The sequence below is a fragment of the Saccharomycodes ludwigii genome, chromosome I (genome assembly GCF_020623625.1).
Source record: "Saccharomycodes ludwigii strain NBRC 1722 chromosome I, whole genome shotgun sequence".
Lineage (NCBI taxonomy): Eukaryota > Fungi > Ascomycota > Saccharomycetes > Saccharomycodales > Saccharomycodaceae > Saccharomycodes > Saccharomycodes ludwigii.
This window is the reverse complement of record NC_060200.1, coordinates 825,990-841,804: the sequence shown is the minus strand read 5'-3', so window position 1 is coordinate 841,804 and position 15,815 is coordinate 825,990. Positions and strand designations below refer to the sequence as shown.

Here is a 15,815-nt window from a genome sequence, read left to right as displayed (position 1 = left end):
ACCAAAGCAAGCAAGAAATAAATTAAATAAAATAAATAAAAAAAAAAAAAAAAAAAAAAAAAAAAAAAGGGCTTTCTGAAATAACATCTATAAAAGCAAATAAATACATTTGTATTCCCAATTTTGAAAATAAACTAAAAATAAAATAAAAATAAAAAAGAATAAAAAACAAACATAATTAATATCGTCATGAGTTATTATCCTCCAATGATGCCCCTTTATATGATGCCACCTGGAAATATCAATACCATTAGTAATGATAATGATAACGGTGATAATATTATACAGTTACCGTCATATGTAGTGGAGCAAAACCGAAAACAGAATAACAATACTTTTACTCAAAAAAATATTAAACAAAAGAAAAAAAATAAAAATAAGAAAAAAGTCTTAAATGATAGATTGGACAATGCTAATGCTAATATTGTCACTTTAGCTGAAAATTACGCCACAAATGAAAAAGAGCGTGGTGCTATATTAGAAAATAGTACAACTAATCACTATAATACCGCTAACAATACTGCAAATAATAATAATTTATACTATGTATGTTATGTTCCAAGTAAAGATTCCGGTTCTCCTATGGAATATGGCAATGGCATGTATACACCGACACTATCGTCTACAGTGTATAATAATCAGTCCTTCTCTCCAATAAATACGCCTTATAGTGTTTCTAATAATAATAATGGTGATAATGTTACTGCGCCGTTGTATAATCCTTGTTATTATTCTTTAGGAGGAAGTGATGTATTACCAAATAATAGTAGCAGCAGCAGCAGCATTAGGAGCAACAGCAGAAGTTGTAGTGAAATCTCGTCACAGACTATAAATATTTGTAATAATAATAATTTGCCCGACAACAACAATCATAATACTAATAGTAATAATAATAATAGTAATAATAATAGTAATAATAGTAATAACAATAATAGTAATAATAATAATAGTAATAGTAATAATAATAATAATAGTAATAGTAATAATAATATTAAAAGTAATAATAATAATAATAATATTAATAATGATAGTAACAGTAATAGTAATAATCCAATTAATCAACCACTACTTTATCCACCTATACCTTCCATACCATATCCCTTGGTGCCATCTCTTACTTTCCCCAATTCACACCAACCTCAACAACCCATTACTAAGATGATTAGAATAGATTATATCCCAATGGGAAAAACTTGGAAAGACATTAAATATTTTATTGGGGGTGTGATTCATCATACTCAAATTTTGCAAGTAACTATCCTACCTGAGAGTCAACAACCTAATCCAAAAAAATCACTTTCATGTACAGTTTTATTTCAATCAGAAAAAGTTGTACCCACTATAATACTCAAATTAAATGGTGCCAAATGGGGTTCTAACACATTATTAGCTTATCCAATAGCTCATTATGACACTAATTTGACTATATTTAATAATAATAATAATAATAAGATTAGAAGTAAGGATAATAATGGTGGTAATGATAATTTGACGCCAATACCTAACACACTACATGAACCTGCCACAGCAACTGTACTTCCCACTCAATATATCCCCCATTTTATGCCCCAAATGATACCGTATCAAGATTTATCACAACCATATTTTATTACTACTAATAATGACAATCACATGGAAGACCAAAAGAGTTTTAGCAATACCGCACCTAATTATGATGAAAAAGATACTAATAGTTCCCCCAATTCAAATTACTTTAAACCTATTATATCACCTATTCAACAACAACAAATGTATTTTGTGCCTTTCGGGAGAGGTGAAGAGATAGGAACTGGAGCGCTGCCACCACCTTTGATTCGTGATTCTTCTGGCCTCGTTCTGCCAGGTTTTTTACCACATACTAATGTTGGTAGTAATGGTAATGCTTCCTCAATGCACCAGCCTAATTATATCTATTTCGGACCAAATGGGCCATCGTTTATTCCACCTTCTCTTCCTCCCCCACCTTTTCTTGCACCTATATCGCCGCAACAGCAGCATCAACCATCAGCATTACAGGTTTCTTCAATTTCGAGTAATTCTAATAGCAATGGCAATGGTGCAAATGACCTATCAATGTTTCCTAATAGTACTAATATCAAGAACAACAAGATTGTGGCTAAACATAAAAATAAGAGAAAAAAGAGTGATGGCGAGACTGACAAGAATGGTATAACCATTAGACCTACTAATGGAATGGAATCAGCCACGAATTCTACGTTTGTCAATTATCCAGTAGCAACTGTTCCATTTTCACCTCTGACTGATCTCACATCCCCACCCGTGCCACTACCTTCTTCCGAATCTTCTGAATCTTCCTATTCATATTCTTCAGCTGCTGCTATTGCTGCGTTGAATTACAACTCAATGTTTGGTTTATCTGTACCATCCCAACAACAACAACACCCACTTATTTTTGGCAATTTTAATGGTGATAATGGCACTGGTAAAAATAGTAATATTATAAACAATACTAATAACAATAATAATAATACCTATACAGAATTTACGCCTTTATATGGTTTGCTCCAAGAGTTTTCAGAAGCATCTTTTAGAAAGCAGATGAGCGAGCGAAAAATGTATTATCAATTAAAATTAACCAATTTTCCCAGGAATGTCAGGATTAGATGGACTAACTTGAAGGATTTTATTAAAACCCAAGTTTTAAGGGATTATTATGAAGCTAAAATAAAAGAGCGTCAAAATCTGCAACACCACCGTTTTCATGATGAAGATCATAAAATGAATAACAAAGCCAATGTTATTGATAACACTCGCACAAGCAACGATAAAAATTCTGCGTTGAAATTTTCTAATTTCAAAAATGATTTCTACGTTGGCGTGTATCAAGAAGTTAGGGGGCCAGATGATGCAGTTTGTGATATTTTTGGTGATGGGGAGGATTTAGACGGTAAAGAAGAGAGTTGTACCATTATCTCTTCTAATGGTTCTAGGGATTCCATTTCGAGTGGTAGTAGTAGTAGTAGTAGTAGTGGTGGTAGTAGTGGCAATAATAGTGCCTTGGTTGAGAATGAAATCATATATAAGGCCATATTAGGATTTATTAACGAGGAAATGATGGACGTATGCAAAAAAAACTTGTCAAAATTTGATTTTATATTACCTGGTTGTCATTTACTTTATGAACAATTAATGCCCGTCGAATTACATGATGTAAGTGGGAGCCGTTATGCTGATAATGAGAAGGTTAGATAAGCTACCGTTGAAATAACAGACATGGTGACAAAGAGAATAAAGTTAATGAGCTGGCTGAACAATATCAAAACATTAAGCTTGGAGAAGGTGTATTTCACTAGTGGTAAAATCAACTCCTGTTAAGAAAATGTCAAAGGGAAAAAAAAAAAAAAAAAAAAAAAAATTTTACGATAAAAATAAAAGTAAAATAAATAATTAGATACATAAATAATTAGGTAGGCAAATAAACAAAAGTAAGAACAAAGACATTGACTAAGTCATTTAATTTAATTTAATTTAATTTAAATTTTTTTTTTTTTTTTTTTTTTTACAAAACCACTGTCGAATTATAATATTAACTAAAAAATTGCAGCTTAATTAGAAGGAAACTTGCAAACAAAAAAAATGAGACACTTGACATTTATTACAATATATACGTTTTTAACTCACTTTCCTAGTATGTAGATATTTATATTTCTATATATTTTATTGCTATAAAATAAAGCTCCATTAAAATGCACACATATACTGTATACAAATATAATAAATTATAGTAGCGGTTGATATGAAGGTTTAGGTAAATTATTGTTGGCAAATAAGCTGGTATTTCTCTTAATACCAGGCGGTAAAGTGATCTTAGCATTAGTGCCTTTTACAACATGATTAATGTCACCATGTAAAGTGTCAGAACCACTGTTATTGCCACTATCAGTATCATGATTGCCGTTGGCACAACTGGAAGAAATGCTATGTGAAGATGAATTACTTGTTGTTACCGATATTGGAGTATTCATTCTATATATAATATCATCAAGCACTGAAATGGGAGAAACCGTTCTTGATGGGGGATTTAATTTCGTATTATTGTTTGTAGAAGCCGTTGGCGGGATATTAGGAGAAGGGATAGGATATAAATCATTGTTATTGGTATTGGTCACAGAGGCCAATTGGTGAGACGAGGCTGCCCTGCTTAAAATAGCCAAGCCGTCAACATTACCTGTACCACCAGCATTAGTGCTGAGGTTAAGGGTGGTTTTTGCCGGAGGGTGCAATTCTTTAATTTCCAAAATAATTTTTGAAGAAGTAAATTGGTTGAATATAGAAGCCAACTCCATATCATCTTTAATAATCTCTGATTTTATGTCAGAGGTGTTGGTAGCAGGTGTTTCATGGTATAGACATAGATTTTTACTTAAAGAGACAATATTGAATAATTGAGTAGAATTTTCCAAAATTTCATTGATAGTCGGTGGACCATTGCTCAACAGATGGAAAGTAAACTCTTGTTGTTTATTTTTGAATTTCAACAAGACTTTTTTATTAACATCCTGATTGGCAATCGATGGCTTAATAGAAACAGAATGCAAAATGGTGGATGCTTTCATGCTGTTCGTAACAGCAGTTTTGTTATTACTGGTATTACTGGTAAAAGTAGCAGAAGTACGATGTGAAACTAATGGATAGTGTCTTAAAATATAATCATTGAAAACTTCGCTCAATGGATATATACAAGGATCGAATCCAAAATCTTTAATAATAGCACCGAAAATCAATTGAAACAACTTAACTTGATAATCTGAAGGTAATTGAAAAAAATTATGATTTGTTGCAGGACCGAATATTTTGGATGCAATGGTGGATAAATTTTCGTCGTTGCTAACTTTATCATATAAGTAGTCAATGGAAGATATTTGTAAATCTGAAAAAAACCTTTCCAACACAAAAGAAATCGAAGAACATATTGATGATTGACCTAATTTAATTAAATTGCCATAAAGATCCAACAATCCGCCTTGCTTGGTGCATATATCTAGGCAAGTTCTAGATCTATTAACATGTAATATCAACTTTTCTCTTAGGAAAATCGGAATTCCGTCGTGATTGTTTAAATTCATAATGCTGGTGGGACCATTGGAACTACAAGAATTATTACCGGATGTACTAGAGTGTGCCTTTTTAATTTGTTTTTGTTGTTGTTTAATCAGTGGTAGTAGATGATAATTTTGAGAAGATAATGCAAAAAACTCCAAGTTTGGCATATCATCATTGTTGGTAATAGTATTGCTAGTAGTACTAGTAGGGACAGAACTATGGATGTTATTATTCAGCTTACTGTTTATTGAGCTGTTATGATAAAAATTGTGACTGTTATTAGTGGATATGGGATTATTATGAGACCCGGTATGGTTGGTATTGAAATTAATTCTATAATTTTCTCTCCTCTCTTGTTCTTTCAATGGAATTCTATTATAAACTATATCAGAAATGATTAACTTCATTAATTCTTCGTATTTCTGATGTACATTAGTATTATTAGTTGGCCCTTGGCTATGATTATTACTTGCATTACTATTATTAATAGTAGTAGATGAAGAAATATTATTATTATTCATAGTGCTGGCATCGTTGCTATTAGTTCCAGTTATTGCAAACCTTAATGGCTTGGGATGATAAACCTCTGAATTATTTGGAATAGGTGAAATGGTATTGATTTTGGTAGTTTCAATGGTATTTGCATTGTTCTTGCTATCATTGTTCTTGCTGGTATTCACACTACAACTAACGGTGGATAAAATTGGTGAAGTAACTCTACTGTCCACATTACTGGTATTAGTATGACTATCCAAATCATCTTCCCCAGAGGATCCGAATGAGGAATTATTATTATTAGTGCCAGTAGTTATGTTGTCAGTTATCTTACCCTTACTCTTTTTTGTCTTAACTGATCTTTTTCTATTTCTTCTAACACTTTGAACAGCGGCAGTAACTAATTTTTCAAATTCTACTTGAGAATTGACAGGGTAATTGAACTCAGTTCGTAATATACTGGCTATCCTTTTAATATTTTGATCTTGTTCACTAGCCTTTTTCTCACTCAACTTAAACTTATCGATTAATTCTAATCTTCTTGAACTGAATTTCTTCCATTTTTTACTATCAGTAAAATTCAATAATTCTCTAATTTTATGGGTTGTACCATTGCCTGTAGGTTTGTGTATTTTAGTATCTTTAGCAGGCATATTGTACATATATATATATATATATATATATATTAATTAGACTAAGATGAGAAAGCGAAAAAGAGTTTGTGATGGTTTTCTTAGATTTTGTTGCAGGTTTTTTTTAATGCATTTTTAAGATTGAAAAATATATATTTAATATAATTGAGATATGAGTAATAAGATGGTGATGGTAAAATTGACTGGAAAGAGTGGAGGGGAATAAAGGAGGGAAAGGGAAAGAAAAAAGAAAAAAAAGAAATATATATGTATATTTATATACGCTTGTTGACTTAATTATTAAATTATTTTTTTTTTTGTTTTGTATGTGTGCAATTTAGTCATCCGAGAAAAAAGAAACATAATAATAATATATATATATATATTTTTTTGCTATTATTTATTCATTGTACGGAATTAATCTTGAAGGGAAAAAAAAGAATAAATAAATAAAATACGATTCAAAATGTGGGTCATTAATTATTACAAACTTGGCTCTTTTTTTTTATTTTATTTTCTACTACTAAAAAAACTGCAATTCAACACGGCAATAAAGAATCTCGAAAAAAAAAAAAAAAAAAAATATTTATTTACTTAAATCATTGATGAATTTTTTTTTTTTTTTTTAACTCATTTCGATTTAATTATTAAGCTCATTAGATTGTAGTCATCTATAATTCCTTTATAAAATGATGATTGATGTTTAGCACAAGGTATTCTTTATTATACATAGAATATTTAACTAATCATAATTCATACAAAATACTGAATATCTTGACACTTTTTTTTTTCTTATTTTCCTTTTACAAAGTTAGTTTTAAGAAAAAGTTGAAAGAATGGTCATAATTATCTCTATCTCTATTTTCTTTACACTTTTAATAATTTATTTGTTCGTTTGTTTATTTATTTATTTTTACTTGTTTCGTTGAGTCTTGTATTAAAAAAAAAAAATAACTCTAAAAACGTTTACAATAACCAGCAGAGCCAGTATAATAATAATAATAATAATTGAGTCTTCTGACTTTCCTTTTTTCGCCTTTCTAAAAAAAGAAGCGAAAAAAAATATTTATTTATTTATTTAACCGAGATCAATAACAGCAACCTTGAATAAATATACTTGATCTCGGTTTAAAACGGTTGAAATAAATTCTCCAGATAAATGTAAAAAGGGGGGGAAATAGGGAAAAAGTATTTTAAAAAAAAATATATATATATATATATATCATAATGAACATGTACAATAAAAAGGTCAATACAAAAGTTATAAAAATAAGCTCTTTCCACTTAAACAAAAAGAAAAATCTGTTCTATTTGAACTGGGATTCGGTAACACCCTTTCCCATAGCAGCAGTAGAAGTAACACCACCCTGTCCTAATTTTAATAAACCATCAATGTAATTGGCACCCGACCAGTTCTGATGTTTAACAACATCAACCCCTTCTTTAATTTCTTGCTGTTGGATATCTTGTGCATAGGCCTTCATACCATATTTGGAGAAATCACGAGCAAATTTATAAGAAATTAAAGCGTTGGTATGTACACCAGCTAATGTAATAAATTGCCAAATGTAACCTAAATCACCCAATTTCTTAATAAAGTCACCTTGTTCAGAAACACTCATGTACTCATTCCAGTTAAACGATGGTGACAAATTATATGATAACCATTGGTCTGGATATTCCTTCTTGACACCTTCAGCAAATTGCTTGGCTTGCTCATAATCTGGATAATTGGATTCCATCCATACTAAATCGGCATATGGGGCAAAAGCGCGAGCTCTCATAATAGCACATTCAGTACCACCCCTGTAACGGTAAAGCCCTTCTTTACCCCTTGGCAAATCCCAGTCAAAGTACAAATCTTTACCTAACAACTCTTTGGCCAATCTCCTTTGTTCCTTAATGTGAATGCCGCCGTATGGACCAACTTTCTCCTTAAATGCAGCAATTAACTCTTCAGCATTATCCAATTTTTTAGCTTCTTCTTCAAATAACTCATGAAATAATTTCAAGTCAGCCTTGGCAACCCAATTATTCTCAATTTCAGACAGTTCTTGGGAAGAGGCACCCTTGGCAATAGCTGTATTTAATATTTCGTTCAAATCAGTTTTAACTTCAGGATTGGTGGCACCAACAATAAAGTAGTGATCTCTTGGATCAATAGTAGAACTCAATAAAGTTCCGGCTTCAGAATCAGTTCTGGCAACCAAAATCAAGTTACTACCCATAACATCTGCGCACATCCTAATGGTAGTTAATCTGGAAATGTGGTCAGAAACGGGAACAATAACACGGCCAGCCATATGGCCACACTTTTTATGTGAAGAAGACTGATCTTCAATGTGAATACCAGCAGCGTTCCTCAAAATAAACATGGAAGTTAACTTGTAAACAGCGGTTAATCCACCATGACCAGCATCAGCATCAGCAACAATAGGTCTCAAATAATCAACTGGCTTGTCATTCCCGTTTAACTTTTCCTTGAATGCTGCTTCACTAGTAGCTTTCGATAAATCCTCCAATTGCTTCTTGTCATGAAAAACTTGCGCTTTAAATAAATGATCAACCTTATTTGGAACAGTGTCCATTGGATAATCGGCTAAATCTGGACCAGGTTCATTAGAAGTGGAGGCAGTCGAGGAACATTGCCATCCAGATACATAGATAGTGTCTAAAAATTTCGCCATTTGAGTAACCTGGACCGGATCTAAACAACCATAAGTGAATGAAACTGTCCCGTTTTTATGATGTTGATCCAATACATCATATAATTTATCAGACATATGAGTTTGGACTGGAGCAGCTAATGGCAAAGTACCTCTTCTAACTGCAATATCTCTGGCAGAGTAAATTCTTTTGGTTTTAGCCCAACGCGGTTCAGACCACCATTTTTCAATTTCTTTTGTCTGTTCGTCGATACGAGCTTGAATTTCTTTAAATGAAGACATGTTTTTTTTGTTTGTTGTTTTTTTTTTAGTTTTTATTTTTAATTCTACTTTAGTATTCTGTAGTTGTTATTTTTTATATTTTTATTTTTTTCTTTGTATATATATATATATATATTAAATTCTTTTTTCTTCTTATATTTTATGATATATATTAAAATTAAATTACAATTTTGTATTTTGGTTCTTCATTTATATACTTTTTCTTTTTTTATTATTTCCAGTCATCCAGTCATTTTTCCAATAAAATAATCACAAATTAGTTGATACAAAGAACAAAAACCACATTCATACCCTTTGTAATGAATAATAATAAGATGTGTTGAGTTTTGCATTAATGGAGGACGTTAGTAGTAAATTTAAATTTTACCAGGCATATTTAACATCATTCAACTTACCTTTGACATTATTTTTTTTTTTTTTTTTTATTGTTTCCAATGTATTGGCGGTTATTTTTTTTTTTAATTTTTTTTTTTTTAATGGTTAAGGCCATAAAACTTCCTTTTAGCCATATTTTACTATAAGTATTATTGATGGTGTGGTTTCGCCACTTGAATTTACCAATAAAAAGTAAGCTATTAAAGACCTAGAAAGGAGATGGTTTATGAATGGAAAAACAAAAACAAAAAACACTAATGTAGTAACGCATAGTTTTTTTTTTTTTTTTTTTTTTTTTTTTTATTTGTTGCAAAGTAGCTTTGAGCTGGAATTACCTGGTAAATTTTTGTAATTTTAATTAGCTACATAATAAGGCTACACTAAGTAAAAATGGATTAATGGAAAGATAAAGAAGGGAGAGCAGTAATAATTAGATATAAAATGTCTACATGTAATTAAATTTTACTTCCATTCAACCGGATATATATATATATATATATATATATGTGTGTGTGTGTGTGTGTAGTGTAAACAACAAAAAAAAAAAGGAAAGCTTTTTAATACATCACCTTAAAAGGGGAAGGGAGGAAATAAAAGGTTTTCAAAAATATTTCTAGCATTAAATTTTTTTAAAAATTAATGATAAATGGCAAATTGATACCCATTTTAATGTTTCTATTTCTTTCAACAAATTGTAAATGTCGGAAACCGCGTCTCTTTTTGAATTGTTGGTACAATTCTCCGTTAATGATGACTTTCACACAGCTAAAACAAAAAGAAAAAACGGCTGACGGATTATGAAAATCATGCATAAAAAAATCCCACCACCAGTACACTGGTAAGCAGGCTAAAACTTTATAGTAACATCGACACCAGCAGGATTTGAACCAGCGCGGGCAGAGCCCAACAGATTTCAAGTCTGTCGCCTTAACCACTCGGCCATAGTGCCATAGATGTCCGTTTTGTTTTGAATGTAACTCATCCTTATTAGTAGTAATTCTGGGGTTCACTTTTGGTAACTAACTATCTAAAAATACCTTACATCATATAGATTATATAAGCGATGATAAATCGTTTACAGGGGAGCGTGCCTATTCAACACTAAGTTATAGATTATTTTTTTTTTTTTATGGAGCGTCTAACTGTTTTATAATTAATATTTAAAAATACACTAAAAGAAAATCATAATATCTACCACGTTACCAAAGTATAATTTTCCTTTTTCTTTTGATTGCTACTGTTATTAATTGACTTATTAGCAAATTACGAGGTAATCAATAAATTGTATTTAAAGGCTGTTACAGAATAAAAGCAGGTGTTTCCTTCTCCGCACTTTTTTTTTTTTTTTTGTTAAACCATCAATTATAATTATATCAGCCCCTTGTTTATTATTTGTTTAAAGGAATATATTTATGTACAGTGTTTTAAAGGGAAAAAAAATCAGTCTATAATAATTTACCTCGTAGTTCATTCTATTTTTTTATTTTTCATTTTAATTTCTGTTAGAAGTGTAATTCACTACTCCTTAAGATGTAATATAAATCGCCAGATTTTTGTTTAAACACTTGGCAAATTTAAGAAAGGTGTGTATGGGGGGGGGGAATATTCGAGAATAACAAAGAAGGGGAACTTAGTAACTTTTTTCTCCACTTTCCCTCGTTTTTTTCGTTGTATTATAATTAATGAATTTAGTAAAAATGGATATCAATAGGTACTGCCCCATTTATTTATTTATTTATTTATTTATTTATTTATTTATTTATTTATTTAAATACTTTGCCATAAAGTTCAAAACATATATAAGAAGCTCGTAAATTTTTATATTTTTTTCACCTTTTATTTCCATACTTATGTTATCCCCTTTCTTATTGTGGCATGTATATGTATATATATATACACATATATATCTATATACAAACTAGTAACACATATTTCACATTTTAAAAATAAAAAAAAGAAAAAAATTTTAGAAATAATACAGAGCAAAGAAAAGGAATTATAAATTGGAAAGACTTTTTAAAAATAATAAGCAATGGGTAAACATAATAAGAAGGAACCAAATGTTGAAACCGTAATAACTAAATCAGGTGAAAAGATAAAGGTGTTTGACGATTTAGCTCAATTCGAAACGTACATTAAGAATGAAACTGAAGATGAAGAATTTGATTCTGTCCATTGTCGCGTGAAATACTATCCCCCATTTGTATTACATGAAGCCCATGATGACCCAGAAAAGATTAAAGAAACAGAGAATTCGCATTCTAAAAAGTTTGTGCGTCATTTACATCAACACATTGAAAAACATCTATTAAAGGATATTAAGACGAGTGCTGGTATACCTGATTTAAAATTTAAAGACAAATCTGAACACAAACTGCCAGACCAGATTACATGGAAGTTCAATGATAAGACCGAGTATCATGGTAAACCATTTGAGATACATATCAGCGCCACTTGTTACGGTGATAGTGCTATAGTAGATGTTGATTATATGACTCTGCCAATAAAGAGCTTGTAAAAGGTTCTTTTTTTTTCCCCGTTTATATTTATTTATTTATTAATTTATTTAGCTGTCCATCGATGTAGTCGGGGGGTTTTTTTTTTTTTAAAAATACTTGAGTGGTCAAAATATATATAATGTTAAATAATTTATCTAGTGGGTGTGTATTACTAACTTTTTGTATTTAGACTATTTATAAGTAAGAAAGTGTGAATTCAGTAGCTAAATTTTTGTATTCATTTGTTAGCAAAGTATTCCTTTTTAGTTAAATCGATAAAGATATATTTAGGTTAAAACTTGCTGAGAAAATAGACGTATAAATATCGATTATTTTCCCTTACAAAAAATAAAATAAAATAAAACCTTGACCTTTTTCAAGTTGAATTTGGTTTTAATAATCAATTTTGTTTATATTTTAATTCTAAGTTTAATTATTGTGTATATGAATTATATACTGTAATAAAATCATTTTTAATTATATAAAAGTAAATAATACCTTTGATAATGATATCATTAAAAAAAAAAAAAAATTGTTATTTCGTGGAAAATGATATATCAACTTTTAGACAATTATTTTTGCCACCTTGTTAAAATTTTTTTTTTTTTTTCCTTTTCTTTTTTTTTTTAGCTATTTTACCGTTAACTTTTATAATTCTAATTTCGAGTATATTGAGGTTCTTAGATTTGTTATTTTTTAGGTTTACAATAAACCCACTTTAGGAAAAAAAAAAAAAAAAAAAAAAAAAAGACAAATAGTTGGTTGTCAAGAAATATATAATTTTTACATTAATCTATAGGCAAGTGACCATTTGCTTATAAATAAACAAACCAAAGGCATAAATTTTCGTATCACATTAAAAAAAAAAAAAAAAAAAAAAAAAATATATATATATATATATATATGCACATGTCTACTTCGCATTTTATTGAACCTTTTTTATCTGAAGATGAGGATGAATACTGCCCATTATGCATTGAGCCGTTAGATTTAAGTGATAAACATTTCAAGCCTTGCCCGTGTGGTTACCAAATATGTCAATTTTGTTATAATAATATTCGTACAAATCCAGAGCTAAATGGTCGTTGTCCCGGTTGTAGACGTAAATATGACGATGAATCCGTTGAATACGTTCAACTATCTCCAGAAGAGTTGAAAATGGAACAGGCCAAACAGGCTAAAAAGGAGAGGGAACGTAAGCAAAGAGAAAAAGAACGTAAGGAAAGTGAACACGCTACAAGGAAACATTTGGCTAACATGAGGGTTATTCAAAAAAACTTGGTTTACGTTGTTGGTTTAAATCCACCAGTACCATATGAAGAAGTTTCCTCTTTATTAAAGTCTGATAAATATTTCGGTCAATATGGAAAAATTACGAAGATTGTAGTTAACAAAAAACAACAATCACAAAGCGATCATAGTTATCACGCAGGGTATGGTGTATATGTTACTTTTTTCAGAAAAGAAGATGCTGCTAAATGCATCAGCGCAGTGGATGGAACTTATATGGATGGTAGATTGGTTAAAGCCGCTTATGGTACTACTAAATATTGCTCCTCTTATTTAAGAGGCCAGGCTTGTCCTAATCCAAATTGTATGTTTTTACATGAGCCCGGTGAAGAGGCTGATTTGTTTAATAAAGCCCATGGCAATAACAATAATGGTGCTGGGAATGGAAGTGGTAACAGTAGCGGTATAAGTGGTGGTATCTCAGGTCAGTTTTCCCTTAGAGGAGCTTATACTAGTACGTCTCATCACAGCGCTTTGCCAAAGCCTATTCAACCATTGAAAGCATCTAATAGTGGTATCGCAACTATGTCTGGTACTTCTGTTAATAGTGGCGGTAACTCTGCTGGCGGTAGCTACTCATCGTCAGGCCCAAACTCTGATATTTTGCATGCCAGCACTAACAATAATACTAGTTCTACCGTATCATCTGCACATGCAACGCCTACCTTAACGCCAGCTGCGCCTGTTCCATCAACTTCAAATCCATGGCATGTTAAATCAACACCAATTTTATCTTCCGCTACAGTGGCTACCTCTAATGTTAATACTAATAATGATGTTACTACTCCAACTTCTGCCGCTACTACCGTCAACAATTTCAATCCTGCTTTAAATTCCTCAGGCTCAACTGGTAATCCATGGCTAACACGATCAGGGACTCCGTTAGCAAGTACGTCAAGTGCCACCTTGAAATCTGTTGCGTTCCCAACGTTAGGCGAAGCTTTAAGCCAAACTAGCACTCCTACTTCTGGTTCCTCTTCAAAAATTGCCTCAATTAAGAAAGGCAACAATAATGCTACTAATACTAGTACTGTTAATGATAACAGCAATATTAGTAATAATAATAATAATAATAATAATAATAGTAATGTTATCGAAGGTAACATCAATTCTCATTCATCCAAAGATACAAATTCCAGTAATGCCAATACTAAAGGTAGTGATAAAAACGACATTCGCAATATTTTTGATAATAGTTTTTCCAAAAGCTTTTATGAAAATGCTAATGAATATGATCCTTGTGGTACCGCTTTGAAATTTTTGGATGAAACTTTATATTTTCTATCTAATTTCAAGGATACAAAAATTCATTTGAAAACATCCTTATTGGAAGGAACAGACAAAGAAAATATTGAAAATACGCATTGCTTATTTTCATTTGAAAAGGTTAAAGTTTCTAAAAATTCTCAAGGCATATTACGATCAAAATTAATCAAGAAATTGGCTGTACAACCTGTTGATTACACTAATGATACTGTTTCTCTTCTAAATATTTTAAATAATGTTCAAATTCCAACCCAATTATTTGCTTCAGTTTTACAACAACAACAACAACAACAACAACAACAACAACAGCAACAGCAACAGCAACAGCAACAGCAACAGCAACAGCAACAGCAACAGCAACAGCAACAACAGCAACAGCAACAGCAACAGCAACAACAGCAACAGCAACACCAACAACAGCAACAACACCAGCAGCACCAGCACCACCAACAAATTAATGCTAATCAACTTCCACCTCAATTACATATGACCCCAGATATGATTAGCGCCCAATTACAACAACAACAACAAGGAATTCCACCACCAGGTTTTTTTACTCCCCAAGTGAATAATATTTTAATGGGACATGGTAGTCCAATGATCCAACAACAATCCCAACAGCCTCAACATACAGCACACAATGTTTCCTCAGACTTATTAAATCAATTAATTAATGGTAAGAAAATGATTGCTCCCAACTAATAAAAATAAAACAAGTTGATAACATCATTAATAATATTTTTATTAATCTCTCTGTATATTTTATTTAATTACTTAATTTCTATATATGTTTCCTTGTAACAAATATACAACTCTTTAAATGAAACAATTCTTTTTCCACTATTTTCGAGATAAACTTGAATGCATCTTTTTTTTAATATTTTTTAGTAAATGTATATCTAAGCGTAATATAAAATTTTATTTTTTTTTCCTTTTTTTTTTTTTTTTTTTTTTTTTTAAATATATGTTTTAAAAAAAACCAACTTTTCTGAAGAATTATCATACACACATACACACATATATATATACATATACTGTCCTACTATTTGAATAACTAGTTGAATAGAAAATTAACCGAAAAATTATACTATTACTAGCTTCATAGAGCGAATCTAATTTTTTATACCAACATTTTGATTACCTGAATTTTACTAAAAATAAAAAAAAAAACTATTTTAAAAGAACTGAAAGCAATTTTTTGCTTTTTTTCATAAATAGATTATAGGAAGCAACTTTAATAGAAATGG

General features: G+C 30.6%; 5 protein-coding genes and 1 non-coding gene across 6 annotated transcripts; 3 read left to right on the top strand and 3 right to left on the bottom strand.

Annotated features, from left to right (window-relative positions):
- Nucleotides 1–189: 189 nt before the first annotated feature.
- On the top strand, nt 190–3,213 carry SCDLUD_000344 (uncharacterized protein; the record flags this gene model as incomplete). The annotated part of the gene is made up of 1 exon (XM_046078609.1): nt 190–3,213. One exon carries the CDS (start codon nt 190–192, stop codon nt 3,211–3,213), a length of 3,024 nt encoding a protein of 1,007 aa, XP_045936683.1.
- A 527-nt stretch (nt 3,214–3,740) lies between these two features.
- On the bottom strand, nt 3,741–6,212 carry SCDLUD_000343 (uncharacterized protein; the record flags this gene model as incomplete). The annotated part of the gene is made up of 1 exon (XM_046078610.1): nt 3,741–6,212. The coding sequence occupies one exon, from the start codon at nt 6,210–6,212 to the stop codon at nt 3,741–3,743; it is 2,472 nt and encodes an 823-aa protein (XP_045936682.1).
- Nucleotides 6,213–7,498: 1,286 nt separating this feature from the next.
- Nucleotides 7,499–9,139, bottom strand: ICL1 (isocitrate lyase 1; the record flags this gene model as incomplete). Its single annotated transcript, XM_046078611.1, has 1 exon — nt 7,499–9,139. The coding sequence occupies one exon, from the start codon at nt 9,137–9,139 to the stop codon at nt 7,499–7,501; it is 1,641 nt and encodes a 546-aa protein (XP_045936681.1).
- Nucleotides 9,140–10,381: 1,242 nt separating this feature from the next.
- Nucleotides 10,382–10,463, bottom strand: SCDLUD_000341. Its single transcript has one exon. It is a non-coding gene; the product is annotated as a tRNA-Ser (tRNA).
- Nucleotides 10,464–11,546: 1,083 nt separating this feature from the next.
- SCDLUD_000340 (uncharacterized protein) lies at nt 11,547–12,032 on the top strand (the record flags this gene model as incomplete). The annotated part of the gene is made up of 1 exon (XM_046078612.1): nt 11,547–12,032. One exon carries the CDS (start codon nt 11,547–11,549, stop codon nt 12,030–12,032), a length of 486 nt encoding a protein of 161 aa, XP_045936680.1.
- Nucleotides 12,033–12,921: 889 nt separating this feature from the next.
- On the top strand, nt 12,922–15,270 carry MOT2 (CCR4-NOT core ubiquitin-protein ligase subunit MOT2; the record flags this gene model as incomplete). Its single annotated transcript, XM_046078613.1, has 1 exon — nt 12,922–15,270. One exon carries the CDS (start codon nt 12,922–12,924, stop codon nt 15,268–15,270), a length of 2,349 nt encoding a protein of 782 aa, XP_045936679.1.
- Between the last annotated feature and the right edge of the window lie 545 nt (nt 15,271–15,815).